Raw genomic sequence first — 17,142 nt, forward strand, 5'->3', positions numbered from 1 at the left:
TGGGGCCTGAAGGGCCAGCCAGCCAGACCAGTCTGATCTACTGTTTGCCTGCTACATGTTTAAATGCTGGTACCCAGACGACTATATCTAAAGGAAGTATAAAGGGAGTTCATTTCTTCTTTGCCTTTTAAAGACAAAAACCTTAATTTCTTGCATAAAATTTGAGACTAAAAAGTTTGGAAGTGACAAGCAGTGATTTCATTTCTCCTGCAGAACTGAGACTTTCCAAAGGGGAGGTGATTGTACCTGTAAGCTACTAAATGCCCAAAAACTCCAAGGGGCCATTGAGGTCAGCATGATCTTGTAGGGCCATGCTGCATTGAAAACAGCATGAAGTGGTCATGAAGCAGTATTGAATAGGTGTCTCAAAGCAGACTCTCAGGTTTCACAGGTTGAATTGCCACTTTAGTCCTTCACTCAGCAAGCATTTGCAGAGCGATTACTCTGCATTATGGTGGGCACCAGGAATACAAGTGTCAACCAACTACAACCCCTGCTCACTGGGAAGCGCCAGTGTTAAGGAGCATCCTATCAGACAAACAGGCAACAGGAACAAAGAGAAACAGGTGCTAAAAGAGGAATTAAGTAGAGGATGTCATCAGATGGAGACAGAAAGCCGTATCACCTTGTTTGGGGCTTGTGGGTGTGTGTCTATGTTGGGTATTGTCAGGGGCAATGGCCGCTAAAGAAATTTTATTTAAGCTGCAACCTAAAGAATGAATTACAGTTAGCCCAGTGGATGACAAAGGGAAGAAGAAGAAGGTGTTCAGGCTGAAGGAATAGGACTACAAGAATTCATTACCTAGGAAACATGACTATCAAATGAAGCTTCTGGGTTCCATTCCAATTATTTGCAATGTGGCATTTACATTGATTTTTAAAAATCTTTTTCTACCACAGGAAGTACTTGAATAACAGCCAGAGCTTATTTTGATCATGGAAAATGTACATCGGGGATGTCATTTGTATTATTATGGAATGAAAAGTTCAGATTTTTCATGTTTTTTAAGAAGTAGCAACCACTATAAAATTTTATATACTTAGATAAGTTATAGTTCCTAATAAATTTATATTCACTATCCTCTTAATATTGGTTTAAATGTTTTTTTCTTCTGGGAAAATTCTTGGAGTTGATATTTTAAGGATATTTTATTGTTAATAGACTTTTCAAATTAATGAACATTTTAATAATAGTAAATCAGTTTTCCATTTAATCCAGGAAAATGAATTTTCTCTTTTTAGATATTTTACCTTTATCAGAACCCCTAAATTATAATAATTTCCATCTCAGTTTTCCCTCCTTCAAATGCTTTCCATGTTATCACGTAAATTACAATTTTATTAATTGCTCCATGAATGCTGCTGATCTGAGAGTCAGTAACAGCAGAAGAATCAAAGATCTCTGCTATAATATGGTGCTTCTCTAAATAAGATTTCTTTGTCTTAAGAGAATGACTTTGAGTTGACTTTAAGGTTTGATGAGATTATTTGCCCATGGATAATTTATGAAGTAAGCCAAAACTCTAAAGTTACCCTGAGTATAAATGACTGGGCAGAGGACTGATCATGCCAGGTGATTTTTGACAGATGGAATCACCATATTTATTTGTCATATTGCTTCATTTCTGATATTAGAACCATCACTACAAAGTATTTATAGAAAATTAACAGGACATCATATGACTTAGTGTACACGGTAAGACAACATGGTAACAACACGGAGCAGTCTAATATATTGCCTTGAGTTCAAGCACGCTGAGAAAACACTCTTTAAAAGTTTAGCAAAAAGGGAGGAGGGGAAAAAGGATATCTTACTTGCTAGGTGCTCGATCTTGCAAATTAGTTAATGCAGCAAAGTTGTTTCGTACAGTTCGCAGGCTGGCCAAGACCTACAATAAAAAAAGGATTCTTTAAACTTCTTGAAATAGGACTGTTTTAAATGCAATTAAAAATGGTTTGTTAAGAGAACCTTGATATTGCTTGCAACTGAGTTTCATACAGCACTAAAGAATCTCCCAGCATTTAGTGAAGTTTGCACATATCCACATGAAATCCGGAGAGGTCGAACTACAAGGATTTTCCAGAAATCTCTCCTCATTGTCTATGAATATGGTGACAATAGCAGCAGTTTCCACAGTATTCTCACCAAGACAATAGCCCAGGCAATATACACAGAGCATTGTTGTATTTTATGCAAATTAAAATGCTAATAAAGTCTCACTTTAAGAGTAAAAAAACAAAATTCCTCCCAAATTCTCTTCAAAATTTCACCAAGAATCACATAAATTCAATTCGGCAAGCTAAGTGAATTTTACATTGTTTTTCCACCTTTGCCACAAGGCGACTGTAGCTATTTCATAGGAAACAGACATTTTTTTTTCCTTTAAGGTTATCTGAACAGTCGATTGTAAGAAGCCTTCAGGGATGTATTTCTCACATAAAATCCTGCTGCCCTGTATGTGCACAGTGCCTGGCACACAGAAGATACTCAAGAAAAATTTTTTGAACAAGTGAATAAAAACATACATGTTAACAGATATGACAAGGTGGGACGGATTGGTGTCACTTTCTCTGATAGCCTCTGCCGTTTGTTTTTTTTTTTTGAGACAGAATCTCACTTTGTTGGCTGGGCTAGAGTGCCTTGGCATCAGCCTAGCTCACAGCAACCTCAAACTCCTGGGCTCAAGCAATACTCCTGCCTCAGCCTCCCGAGTAGCTGAGACTACAGGCATGCGCCACATTGCCCGGCTAATTTCTTCTATATATTTTTAGTTGTCCAGCTAATTTCTTTCTATTTTTAGTAGACAGGGTCTTGCTCTTGCTCAGGCTGATTTTGAACTCCTAATTTCCAGCAATTCTCCCACCTCAGCCTCCCAGAGTGCTAGGATTATAGGCGTGAGCCACCGCGCCCAGCCAATCCTCTGCCTTTTTCTAATTCCAACTGGAACCAGAAAGTGGGCAAAGAATTGAAAGTGAGCCTAGGAGAGAGAAGTTACAAGAGCAATATCTTGTTCTTTACCCCTTACTTTCTCCTAGAATGGGAAGGCTTCCCCAGAGTGGGACCTACATTAGGTGGGATTATAGGTGATCTGGGTGACAACTAGAATGCTAAATGTATCTAAAACATAGATTTCAAGTGTCCTGGTAGGTACTACATAACAACCCGACTGCCCGACTTTGCTGTGTGTGGACTTGGACACCTTACATAACCCCTCTGTACCTCAGCTTCCATATCTGGAAAACTGGGATGGTGATATCTGCCTCATAAGATGTTGCTAGGATTATATGAAATGACAGGTTAGGTGCCAAGAATAGTGCCTGGCAAACAGAAAGCACTCAGTGAATATTAGCCCATTATGGCAGCATTACATTTGGTTAATGATTTTGCATGCACACGGGGTATTTACTCAATTAATGCCTAGAACTGGTAATACAAGGGAGCCCCCAAACTTCTAATTGCTCCAAGGGTTCTAGCACTGTTTTCAGAATTTTTTTTCTTTTGGCACAGACCTGAACTAAAGTCAGTCTAAATTTTTTTCTAAGACAAAAACGTCTCAAACTCTTCTTCTTTTGAAATTGGCATTAATTTGTGCCAGTTTATGGGGAGCAGTTTATGCCCTGGGACAGTGACCTACAGCATTTTCCCCAGAAGGAGTTAATGGCGCTTCCTAAGAGGCCAACGATTAAGTCAGCCACTGGAAAAACCTGGCTCATTATCACATACAAACAACTCACATCTCTGAAAGGTCACGCTGCTGCCTATGAAGGAGTATTCAAATAACCAACTGCTGACATCAGACCACGATGTCTTTCAGTAGGCATGAAATCTTTGAATGATGCAGAAGTAAATCGGATAAATGATCCACTGTCATTAAATCATGCAGGCTTAATTTATGTTTTAAGAAGTGAATATCAAACATGCTAATGAAGCATTTAAAGTAAGATTATTATACTGGCTAATCGATCCTTTTCCTAGGCAAAAATTTTAACCCCAGAATTCTGAGAATTGTATTCTAATACATAACAGTTACGTTTACTGCGTTTGACAGCTGGGTCAATTTAGAAATAGTACTGCAGGTAATTCATGCTCTGTGTTCATTTGAGAGGAAACATTAGTCATGAAAGGAAACACTAGTTCATGAAAGAAATATTTTCTGTAGAGAAATTTTTGCCTCTGTTATAACAAACATCTAATATAATAAATAATCTAATCTAATATTTTGCTTGGGCTTTTAATTTAAATTTTATTTACTCATTTTTGTATAAACTCTATTTTTTATAAATTCTATTCACATGGTATATAATTTAAACAAAACAAAAGGGTATAAAATGAAAAGTATCCCCTATAATAAGTAAGACAAAAATCACAATTATTGTTATTTCTGAGATGAGGCAATGGAAGCAGATAAAATTGGGAAGGGGCATTCAAGGGGCATTAAAAATATCGGTACTATTCTATTTCTTAAACTGTTCATTTTAGTATTATTCCTTATACTTTACATAATCACTAGATAAATTTTCAATACAAAAAGGTAAAAAGGAAATCTGCCTCCAAGTCTCTCCTTTAGAGATTCAGCTGCCTGTCCCCTATGAATTGACTTTCAGGTTGTCTATCTTAAAAATCAGCTTCTACCAACACTGCTGCAGTAAGTAACCTTGTAGATACATCGTTCGCTGTGTGTGCAAGTATTAGATCATTGTTTTTCCTGTGTGTGGTAAGACAAACAGTACTTTATAAATTTTATGTTCAGTGTTAACTATTATCTTTTGCACTATGACATACATGCTACTGACAGAAGTGTAAATAAAAGTTCCAGATAAATATTATCAGCGGGTGTTGCTTTAAGCCTCACCCATTGATTCTTGGTGTCTTCATCACACATATCACTGCATTAGTCTCATGAGCTTTTGCCATCACAGGACACGATGAGGGAGGCGTCTGATCCTATAGGCTGTGAGGGAGCACTGGAAATAGTTTTACTGAATCCCCTCAATTAAAGTTCAATTATTATTTGCCTTTGTTCTAGGGCAGCTCTCACTCCCCCTGAATTCAACTCTTCAAGAACTACAGTCAGAGCTTCAATGCTCCTAAAATTTTCTTCACTCTTTAACGCTTGCTAACCAAAAAGGTCACTGAGGTTAATTCCATGTACCTCAACGGTTAGAAATAAGATAATTTCTTTCTCTTCTGCCCCTCCAAGGAAAAGTGTAATCAGTCAGTGTCAAAAATACCTTGGGAAAGATGAGAAATATATATACCATAGGCAAAAAATACTTGTAGTGCTACAGAAAAATTTTGGACAAAGATGGTTTCTTATATTAGCCCACGGATAACAATTTACATATACCACTCTCAGACCTTCTTAGGTGCTTCTAAACATTTATTAGCCAATAGTATTCACTAAAAATAGCACAAAAATGTGAGCTTCATTAGTTAAACGGCTAAACATAATAACGAGAGAGAAATAAGAAATGGTTTTGAGGACTGTCATGCCATATACACTTTAAGCCACTAGATGGCGGTAAAACACAGACCATGAGTGCCACTGGTGGCCACTGGGGGCGGAGGGGAGAGGTGACCCCTGGGGAAGGATTCTCCCCTCGGTTTTACCGCCAGAAAAAAAAAAAATGGAGTCAAATTATGATTTTTTTTTTTTTTTTTACAAGATAGAAAGGTCATTTTGATTGAAAAGGAAACCTCTTTACCAGTTATGTTTGGGTTAAATTGCTGGTGTTTTTTTGTTTTTTTTTTTACGTCAACAATGGTTGAATATTGACCATTTTATATAGTTTGCTCTGAAAAGAACTTAGATGCCTAGAAGATGCTAGTTGTAATTTAAATTTATGAAGGCTAAAAAAGCGCTGAAAGGAAAATGGAACCAACTGAAGCGAGCTGCCTGTCTTCTGTCATAGCCGGCAGGGAAGGCCGGGTGGCCTCAAGCTGGAGGCCTGTGAGGAGACCGCGGTCGCGGCCGCCGGTGAAGTGGGTGAGGGGCAGGCAGGGACCGTTCAAGAATATTGGTAATGTTCTGTTATTGGCCATGTTCTAATTGAACGGTAATGTTCTAGAGTGTTCACGACTGCTGCCTTTTTTCTAGATGTCGCCCATGTGGTGTATTTTGGTTAAAGGCAAAATGGTGCGGTGGTTCCCACCCTGTATTTGCGAGTCTGGCTATCTCCTCAGCCTGAATGATGTGAGGGTCTCTCCAGGGATCCAGGATACTGTTTGGGTGTTTCTTGTTTTTTCCTTCATCAAAGATTCTGCTTCCTTTAACACTACAGACTTCCACATGAGAATTCTTTTTTTTTTTTTTCTGGTTTCTTTTTTTCCCCCCAGCATATTATGGGGGTACAGATTTTAAGGTTTCAATAAATGCCCATTTCTCCCCCCTCCCCCCAAAAGTCTGAGTCTCCATCATGACCATCCCCCAGATGGTGCACATCTCACTCATTATGTATGTATATACCCGCCCCCTCCCCCCTCCCACCTGCCCAATACCCTATTACTGTAGGACCTATGTGTCCACTTAGGTGCTACTCAGTTAATACCAGTTTGCTGGAGAATATATCTGGTGCTTGTTTTTCCATTCTTGGGATACTTCACTTAGTAGTATGGGTTCCAGCTCTAACCAGGAAAATATAAGATGTGCTATATCACCATTGTTTCTTGGAGCTGAATAGTACTCCATGGTATACATATACCACATTTTATTAATCCATTCTTGGATTGATGGGCACTGGGGCTGTTTCCACAGCCTTGCAATTATGAATTGTGCTGGAGAATTCTAGCTGACTCAGTTTTGCAAGGTGGTTGTCTCACAAATAGTGGGACTGATGCAGCTGACTACAGAGAAGGGTTTCTTACTTTTCAACAGTGCTGTGCCTCCTTAGTGCTCTTTGGCCCCCAAGAACTCTGAACAGAAAAACAAAAGGCCAGCTGTTGGGTGGCATGCTGTGGCAAAGGCAGTGAGATTCCTCTCCACACCCAGCCTTCATGCCTAAGGAAATACCCACACCAAAAGATTCCAAAACAAACATAAGAGAATATTTTAAAATTGAAATAAAAAAATATTTAAAACTGTCACTTTTTCTGGGGACCAAAGGAATTCTGAGCTTCTAGGTTTGGGAAACATAAGAAATCAGAGGTAGAAAAGAGTTTAGGTTAAACATCAGCAAGAATTTCTAGGCCTGTGTTTTTAGACATTGAAACAGAATATGGAGAGATACTGTAGGATCCTTTCTGAAAATTGTGTCTATCCAAGATATTTTAGGTTTTAGCCCAACCAACAAGGTGGATTATATCTTTGCATGACTTTCTAAATTCTCTTGTAATATAGGATTTTATTTTCTTCGCTTTACAAGAAACCTTGCTTTGGAAAGAACAGGAAGGGATGCTTTCATGTTTTAGAGATGCACTCAGGCATAAAAAAATGGGTTCTCAAAAAGAGGTAGAAGATGATCTTGGGAGAATATCTTCAACCACTTTAGACAGTGGGAAGCGATTTTTGGAAGTCATGGGAAAGGAAAATACACACAGAAAGATAAACCTAAAGGGATATAAAGTAAAATGCCAATAGCAGTTATTTGGGGGTTTGGAACTATGAAAAATTTTCTTTTACTTTTTGCTCATTATTTATATTTCTAAACTTTTTATGCAAAAATAGTTATTTGAGAGCCATATGGCTTTTTCATCATAATTTAGTGTGAAATTCCAAACTCTAAATTATGTTAGGAAAAGGGGATAATTCTTTGGCATATTTGGCTGAATATTTCCTGAGTGCCTTGTCTAAAATCAGTTGTTTTCTGTCCATTGGCAAAAACAATTATAGTATATCAGGCCAAGTAATATTGATATCACCTCATGTGACAAAAGCATTTTATATTTTTATCATTATAATATTTAGCATTAAACTGTAAGTGCTCTAGCCTGTATTTAAAAAAAATTTGAGGAGTTAGTGGTTAGGGCAACAAAATGTGCTAATTGTCCCTAATGAGGCCTAAGAGGAGGCCACAGGCAAACTGATGCTAACTGGGGTTTCTGCCTTAACTGCCTCCCCAGAGTGGTTCTGTCAATGGTGAAACTCTTCAGGATTTAACAGCCTTTAAAAAAAAAAAAAAAAATTCTAGGAGGGTTTTTCAGATCTTACATCCCAGTAAAAGGCCTTTGGTGAAAACTGTTATGAAGTTACTTAAAAAGAATCTGCAGCCTCTGGGGCAATGACCATCTTCTGCAAGGTGTTATGAATCACTTAGCTAATCATAAGCAAAGTCTTCTAAATACATTATGGGATTATTTTAAGGCATCAGATATGTCTGTAAATTATACAGTTGATTTATATTCAGAATTCCAATTTCGAATGCGTTAAGTACACATCTTTTTTATTTAAATAGCTTACTAACAGACTAAATTATATATATACTTCTCAGTGTTCTGAAATTCTATTAGTATTTTTAGAGATTTTAGGTACACTACAGAAAATGTCTAATCATGTAAAAAAGACTTTGATGGCAGGGACCAAGTCAAATTTATTAATATATTTGTTGGAGATTAATAAATGCTACTTGAAGTAAGAAGGCAAGGTATCACATACAGATAATTTTTAATTTTTTACTATCTATTTAGATATATTTTTCTTATAATAATACCTAGAGATTTTTAGTTAGAAGTAAGAATAGCTGCCTGAATAAACACAAGTTGGAATGATGAGTTCTACACTTGGTAATGATTTTTATATTTTGCCTGATTTTATCTGTTCACCTAGTCCTTAGCTCTTAGATATAGAATTATAAGTTCTTAATAGTAATCAATTAAAAATCCTTAGTTTTATAAGAATTTGCTATCACATAATATGATTAAAGCATATAAATGTAAACTTTTTTGGACATAGAATATGGATATTAAAAAGAATTCATAATCTCCAGTAAAACCTTAAGCAAATAAGACATTAACCTTCTGAAAATGATGGTGGTCAAATTCTATTTTTCATTGCCTGTATTAATTTTAAAAAAAATCACTCTTATCACATTATGTTATTTATGAACTGATTAAATTTTTGGTCTAAATTATAGCAATAACAAAATTTCAGGAAATTTTGAAAAGTAGAAGAACTATACATGATCCTACTATCAAATACCACTATTATTCATTTTTTAAAAACAGCACTTATTATGACATTTTAGAGATGAAAGAGCAATTTTATCCCTATACAATTAAACCAACAATAATATATATTAAATATCATATTTTCTAGCAATTATGCTAAACATTTTATAAGCCCAGTATTATTTCAACTTCTTAACAACTGTATGAGGCAGGTACTCTTGGAATTTAACACAGGAAGAAACTAGACATGAAAAAGTTCAGTGACTTGCTTAAGGCCATTCAGTTAGCAAGAGGACAGAAATGGTTTTAACTAGAGCCTGGCTGTCCTTCATCCAGGCAGTCCCCTCATTTTACCAATTGGAAAAAGAGGGCCTAGAGAATTGAAATAAGTTGCCTAAGGTGCTATAGCTATTTATGACATAGCCCATCAGGGATAATTTCTCGGGATTACTTGCATTTCAATATCTAATACTTCTTATCAGTCAGTGTTGGCTTTAAACCTGATCCATGCCCCAGGTTAAATCAGTTTTATCCCATTCTGTCCCTAGTTGTCTATACAAGGGGCTCTCAATTTCTCTTGCAAAACTGAAAAAAATATTGAGGGAGGCCTTTAAAAATACAGATGCTTGGATCTGATTCCCAGGTTTGGGGATTTAATTGATCAGGGGTGCAACACTGGGCACTGGGATAAGAGGTCTGTGCATGAATCTAATGTGTAGCTAGGGTCAAGAGGCACCAGTCTATCCATGGAACATCCAGTCAGTAACCTTTTTACATATATTCCAAAACATTTTAGATCATTTTATCCCCTTCTTGCATCTATGTCATGTAGTTAAAATATTTTAATGATGTATATGCCTAAAACAAATAAGTGAACATAAACATATCACTCAGCTAAATCCTTGTACAAATGACATATGTTTTAAAAAAGAAGTAAATAAGGTATCAGGTTGAATTGGATTATTGAATTTCAAGCACTGATCATGTACCTAATTATACTAAATGTAATTTAATCCATGATATAGCCTTCTGCTACTAGTGCTTATGTCAGTTAAGGAAATATGGGCCCAATTAAGTGTATCACTTAGGTAGTTTGTTATTTGAAGCAAAGATACTCTTCAATATGGTCTAAGTCACATTCTCTAGCACTGCCTTTGAATTACTTGAATGAACCATAGAATTTTTATTTATACTTGTGTTTGATTTAAAACTAAATTAAGTTACAACCAGAACTAATCCCCCAAATTAAACTTTCCTATCTATGAGAAACCTGCCCGTTCACCCAGCTGTGCTTACCTGAGCAAATGGAGTCACAATCAAGTCATCTCCATGTCTGAAAAATAAACCAAATCCTGTGTTAGAAGTCACCAAAAACTCTATGCCCTCTTTTGATCAATATGAAACGGCAAGTTCCAGTTTTACAAATTCCCATAGAGAATTACAGTATTTCCATCTTTATTCTTCAGCACATGTTCCTCCCAGCAACTGGATTGAAAATATCTCGTCTGGAATGTTAACCATTGTCCAAGTCCCTGGGTGAAAAAGAAGAGCTTCTTGATCATCAACCAAGGTCACTGTTGCTTTTTAAGCACACAGGATATGCGACAGTAGAAACGGAGTTCCGGCAGTGGAGCCGGAGTTTTACTTTTGGCTTCTTATTGCAGATATTAGTAGGGGTTGCTGTGGAAGGAACCAGCAACTGCATTGGCTTCAGTAAGAGACCCTGGACCATCTAACATTTGAAGGTGATTAGCATGGAGTGTTCCGCATCATCCTGTGTAAGTCTTGGGCAGCCTAGGAACTGTAGATGACATGGGACTGCATCATACACTAATAAAAACCCAGTGAAACTTTTCAACTGACTCACACCCCGGCCACTGTAGTTGCAGGGGAATGTTACTCCGTGTGTGCTGTTGCTGCAGCAACCTCGGCTACACCATGCCCGGGGTATAGGAGCAAGGTGTCAGCATGACGTGTCTTGGAGGGACAGGGAAAGGCAAGGAAAGTTGTGCAACGTTCTACTTAGAGAAAAGTGAGAAACTGGGGTTCAGGGTTCTCTTGTGGTGTTTCTTAGCATGAATAATTCAAGAGAAGGATTTCCAGAATGTCCATGGGCTATTTCTTGATCTAGCCAGCCAAAGCTCTTTAATCAAAAGTGAATGTAGTTATTCTACAAAGAAAACTCCCTGGACATGACCCTCACTTTAAACAGTGCAACTGAGCTGTTCGCTCACTCCTGAACAATCTGAAAAGGACCTGAGTGATATAAGACACCACTTGTGAAATACGCTGCAACATAAAAGGCATATGGATGATGTTAGCAAATAAATTATCACCAATATCTAAGCCAGGTGTTATGGTCATCATCAAATCATGCAGGTGTCGTGAAAATAAAAATGTGGAACATAAAAGCAGAAAAAGGGAAGACACATACTTTTTAAAGGTACCACATACTATTTTGTACCCCCTTAGTTTCAAAATTGCATTTCTCAAGCACGGGGTATCTGTTCTTTACAGAGATTATTTATAGAATCCTGGTCTCTAAGAAGGCTGGACATCAAGTTTTATGATGGTTTTGCAGAAGAGGTAACTGAGGTTAAGAGAGATCGTAAGGTCTAAAGGCTAATAAATGCTAGAGGCAGGACGTCAATCAAAAAAGGCTTTTGGAGGCCCAACCTTTCCCCAAAATGCCCCACAGTGAGAGCAAGCCTGGTGCACAGAAGCGGTAAGGAGGCCACTGTGCCAGAGGGAGCCAGCAGGAAGGCACAAAGCCAAGGAGTTAGAGGAGACACCTGGGTGAGGAAGAACAATGTGCAGAGCAGGAACTTTGGTGAGTAGCTCAGTGGTTCTAAAGAATGTCACGCAAGGCAGGAAGTGCAAGAGTAGTTGCTGGCGGTGAGTCAGGCAGCCAGTTACAGAGCCCAGGTACTACAAGTAAATGAACTTGGATTTGACTTTGTGGTGGAAGTTTGAGTTGCAATTCCAGCTCTGCCACAGACGACGTGTGTGAATGTGCGCACGTTATAAACCTATCTTTCCCTTCATCTCTTCATCTGTAAAACGGAAATAAAGTACGCACATATAGTATTGTTTGGGGATTAAATAAGTTAATAATGTTGGTGATGAGAAATGTGTTTACCACATAGTAAATGCTCAATAAACATTAGCTATAATAATAATAATTAGTAGTAAATATTTTTACATTGTAATGACTTTTGCTTTCCGATGCGGTCAAGAGACTGCAAAGACGCAGAAAACTGATAGATAAGAAGGACAGGTCTGTAAAGCATTGAGGGCTTTGAAAGGGCAAAACTAGAAGCAGGGAGACCAGATGAAAGGGTAGAGGAGATAAAAACCTCAACAAAATCAGTGGTAGTTGAGAGAGAGAGGGAAGATGACATTAAGGGTTCTGTAAACAAAACAAAAACAAAAACTTTATTTAAAACATTACAAACATTTCCAAAAGTAAAAAGAATGTTATCATGACTGATACCTTTTATATAATATCGCCAACTATTACAACAATGCTGCAAGGTAGGAAGTACTACTCCCATTTCACAGATGGGAAAATTGAGGATTGAATAAGTTAAGAGACTTAACACAGAGTCACCCAGGCAGTAAACTCTCTACAGCCATAACTGGAATGGGCCCTGCTTAGGATTTCACTATCTGACTCTTACAGAAACAGCTTAAAAACAGATTAAAAAGAAGGCTCTAGGAAAATGGCAGGAAAAAAAGGGGGGAGAAAAGTAGTCACTATAGGCATCTGGTGGGGAAAAAGACTTAGCCCACCATTCTAACCTTGCTTTCTGGCTGTTGACTACAGGCAAAAATAGGGCTACAGTTTCTCTTATGAACTTATTTTGAAACAGTTGCCTAACTCTTACGAAACAACTGAGAAATACTTACAGATGCACCATTGTTTAAAAAAACAAAAAAAATGAGTACAAAATCCAAGGCTGAGTGCGCTTCAGCATTTGACAACTTTCTACACACACGTAAGGCATCATAAGAGTCCACTGGAAGCCAAACATTCTTATAAGGCATGAACAAATCAGTAAACCGGTAGTGTGTTAGAAGTCCAAAAATGAAAGGTAATTCCAGATATTTGTATACCACATATATGGCATTCAAGATACTTAAATTATTCCTAAGATAAAAAGTATTATTTAAAAATCATTATCCTGGGATGGGAGGTATATTACACAAGGAGAAAAGATACGCCCTATATGTCTACTCAATTTGGCATCAAATAAACTATTAATCTGCTTCAACACATGGCCAAGCTGAAGACATCATATTTGCAAAATGGACTAGAGGCAGTTCAGAAAGCAAAAGTTAAAGTAATATGAAATCTAGATATTGTCCCAAAGTGCAGTTTCTTCTTTCATTGTATTATTTATAATTGCCCAACTACAAAGTTTATTTTCTCAGAACTAAGTCATCTTGATTGAGCCGCATCATTAATCTGAAATCCATGGAAATACGCCCCCTAAGTTTTTGCTGCTTTCTACTGGATTTGAATCATTCAAAACTCAAAAGGGTTGCATGTCTACTACAGCACAATTCTTTCTTTGGTTGTATTTCATTCCCAAGTATAGCAAAAGATATATTTAGAATATACAATATTTAAGATAATTTGTTTTCTTCCCTGTCAAAACACAAAGAAAGACAATTTATAATTTTAGTGAAGGAGATACGTCATTTTTTCTAATTGCCCAGAAACTGTTTCTGCCAAATATCTCAAGATTGTCTCATTTTGGTAACAGTAAAATGATTCCTAGCATTTCAGTGGCAGATGTCCTCAATAAAGGGTAAGTTATATTCTATCCATTTTTTCAAAAGCATATAATACTAAATTATCTTTAATTATATATCTAATATGTAATTAAAAAATCCTTGTCTAAGTTCTCAATTAAATATAATACAAACATATCTTTTAATTGTGTCCTATAATTTGCTTATAGTAATTAAAAAACAGATCTGGTAGTTAAGATCAACAGAAGATTCATTATTTTATTATGTACTATTTGCCATAAAGTATCTGTGGGTTTTAATGAGTTGAATAATTACACATACCCAAAAAGGCCTATGCAATAAAATGATTCTGAAATCCTTCACTTGAAAAACTTTCCCAACAAGGAACTTTTAAAAGTACCTCAGATAAATGAGGTGGGGTTAGGAGGGGTTATAATTCCAGGTAATAAGTCACCTACTGGCGACATGAGTTTTGGGGAGGATTATGCAATATCTATATCTTTCATTTAAGTAAAAACAAACATAACAACAACAACAAACTTTAAAAAAAACAGGTGGGATGTGCTTTAAAGAACAAATAGCTTTGTTTTTTTATTATTTTTTTTTTTTTATTTTTTTTTTTTTTTGAGACAGAGTCTCGCTTTGTTGCCCAGGCTAGAGTGAGTGCCGTGGCGTCAGCCTAGCTCACAGCAACCTCAAACTCCTGGGCTCGAGTGATCCTTCTGCCTCAGCCTCCCGGGTAGCTGGGACTACAGGCATGCGCCACCATGCCCGGCTAATTTTTTTTTTATATATATATCAGTTGGCCAATTAATTTCTTTCTATTTATAGTAGAGACGGGGTCTCGCTCTTGCTCAGGCTGGTTTTGAACTCCTGACCTTGAGCAATCCGCCCGCCTCGGCCTCCCAAGAGCTAGGATTACAGGCGTGAGCCACAGCGCCCGGCCAGCTTTGTTTTTTTAGAACTGGAGTATTTATGGGGGACAAGTGGGGAAAGAATGCGAGCTAAGGGTTCTCAGAAAAAAGCTTTTTTAAAACAATTTCAGATTTTTACGGTGGTACATGGTACACACGTTTTGGTTATGTAATTTGCCTTTGTACAGTTTGAATCAAAATTATAAGTGTGACCTTCACCCAGTTAGTGTGCATTGTATCTGCTAGGTGTGAATTTACCCAATGTATATATGTATGTATGTATGTATATAAGTATGTATGCATGTGAGTGGTGAAACCGGGTAGCTAGGAAACAGTTATGGCAGAGTACAAGTGCAGAAACTTCTAGAATAGACAGGATGAACCATTGAGGGTCACTTTGGGAGTCAGTGTCACACTAGTCTTCAGTCTTGTGACGTGGAAGGAGGTGCTGCATGCTCGGTCACCTGCTCTGGTTACAAGGGGCTGAACCGGAGTCACCTTTGGTAGCCCCTGGAGCCCTGCCTCTCACCTCTCACAAAGGGAAGGGCTTGCTGAGTCCTGAGCCAGTGCTTCTGGAGGCAGAGGATACAAGGCTCAACGGTGCACTGTCAATTTTTCTTTTTTCCCAAGAGAAATGACAATTGAGTCTAGAACTCCTGCTCTCTATGCCTTTTGCCATCCTTCTACTTCTGTATTATTTACCACTTTATTTTCTACCTTCATTCTGTATGTAATAAGAAGCCAGAAAAATAGACAAGAAACCAAAAGAAAGAAATCCAAAAGCAAGCCCTTTTACAGAGACCTCGTTGGGATAAACTATTCAAGTACTTAAATATGAAAAAGCCTGTTGTCATCTTAAAAAAGAATAAGTTCAATCAACATCAGCACCTGAAGACATTTCATAAACTAGTTCGAGATTGTGTCAAAACACACTAGGTGGCAATCTTTCTCCATTTTACTATTACCAAACCAGCAGGAAAAGGAGATGAAGTGAATTAGAAGAGAGTTTTTACTTCATTGAGAGAAGACCCCTAATCCTATGGTATTAAAAGCATTAGTGGCCATGTAAGACCTGCTGCTTCTAAATATCACACATTGCAAATTTTAGCAAGACAAATGGTTGTATGCACTATCTTTGAAGAAGAGTCAGTGGCTGAGTCTGATCTTCTGTGCTTCAGCTACACTTGCTAGAAAGATCTTCTCCTCTGGAGTTTGTCAATGGGATTAGGAAATTGATAAACATATAGATAATTGGTATTTTGAAATTCTAGGGTCTTTCTTCACTCAGACTCAAAACTATCATCCATTTATCAGTTCACCCTGGATTCACCTCTTTTAGGATTATAGAGAAACAATATGTTCTCATTTTAAATATGTACATAAAAACATTTCTAGAAGCCTAGGCTATTTGACAACAACCATAAACACCCAAGAATTAGCTACAAGAGGAGCCATGTCTACTCACCATTCTCTATTCCTATCTTCATAGAGTATGGACATGTATAACAAACAAATACATACATAACATAATCTACTTCATCTTTGCAAAATTATATATATTGTAGAAACTTTGGGAGATAAAGGAAAACTTAAAGAACCACCCAACGGTAACTATTCATAACATTTTTCCTTCCGGATGTATGTGAGCACATGTGTGTTATACAGTGCATGACTTTAATGGAATACATGATTTCTTATAGAATTGGAATCATATGGTATATTCAATTTTATATCTTGCTTTTAGCATTAAACATTAATGAATCATGAAAAATTTCACATGCCTTTTTTCTTTAAAAACATTTTAATGCTTCCAGCCTATGTTTAGTAATCTCTAAGTTTTTCAAGTAAATATGAATCCAATTATATTAAAATGTAAGAACTAATTCTATTTTAAAATACATATTTTTGAAATAATTATGTGAGTTACTTAGCTTCATTTCAGTTCATGTATTAATCATTCATTCTTTTAAAAGCTACTTATTAAAGGAAACATGCCTGTTTTGATAAAACACTTGTAAGCAAAGCTAAATGTTAAAATAATACATGAGAAATTGGGCTTCAAGGGGAACTCATGGGGAAGTTGAATATTTTACATTACCACCCTCTTAAATTAAAATCATAAAACTATAGGTTCAGACAAGAAAAGTATTCTGGAAAATTTGACTGCCAAGAATATTTTGCAAAACTATTTAAAAGAGATGATGTTTCCCCCAAAAAATGTTTACTCTGACAAATTATGAATGTCACATTTAAGAATATAATGAATGATTTTAAATTACTTATGAAGGAGGCATTATAATTTTTGATAAATTCCTAGTAATTTATATACTGCTAAAACAAAACAACAACAACAACAACAAAAAACAA

General features: G+C 36.8%; 1 protein-coding gene across 8 annotated transcripts in view; it reads right to left on the minus strand.

The window, feature by feature from the left end:
• Nucleotides 1-17,142, minus strand: part of PDE4D (phosphodiesterase 4D) — a 1,055,987-nt gene that overhangs the window by 193,671 nt on the left and 845,174 nt on the right. For all 8 annotated transcript variants that reach the window (XM_076008347.1, XM_076008348.1, XM_076008349.1 and 5 more), the window contains 2 exons: nucleotides 10,400-10,436; nucleotides 1,816-1,889 (listed from right to left, as the gene is read on the minus strand). In XM_076008347.1, coding sequence (XP_075864462.1) covers nucleotides 1,816-1,889; nucleotides 10,400-10,436 — 111 coding nt within the window. The remainder of the gene's footprint in view (nucleotides 1-1,815; nucleotides 1,890-10,399; nucleotides 10,437-17,142) is intronic.

This window comes from Microcebus murinus, chromosome 11 (assembly GCF_040939455.1).
Source record: "Microcebus murinus isolate Inina chromosome 11, M.murinus_Inina_mat1.0, whole genome shotgun sequence".
Lineage (NCBI taxonomy): Eukaryota > Metazoa > Chordata > Mammalia > Primates > Cheirogaleidae > Microcebus > Microcebus murinus.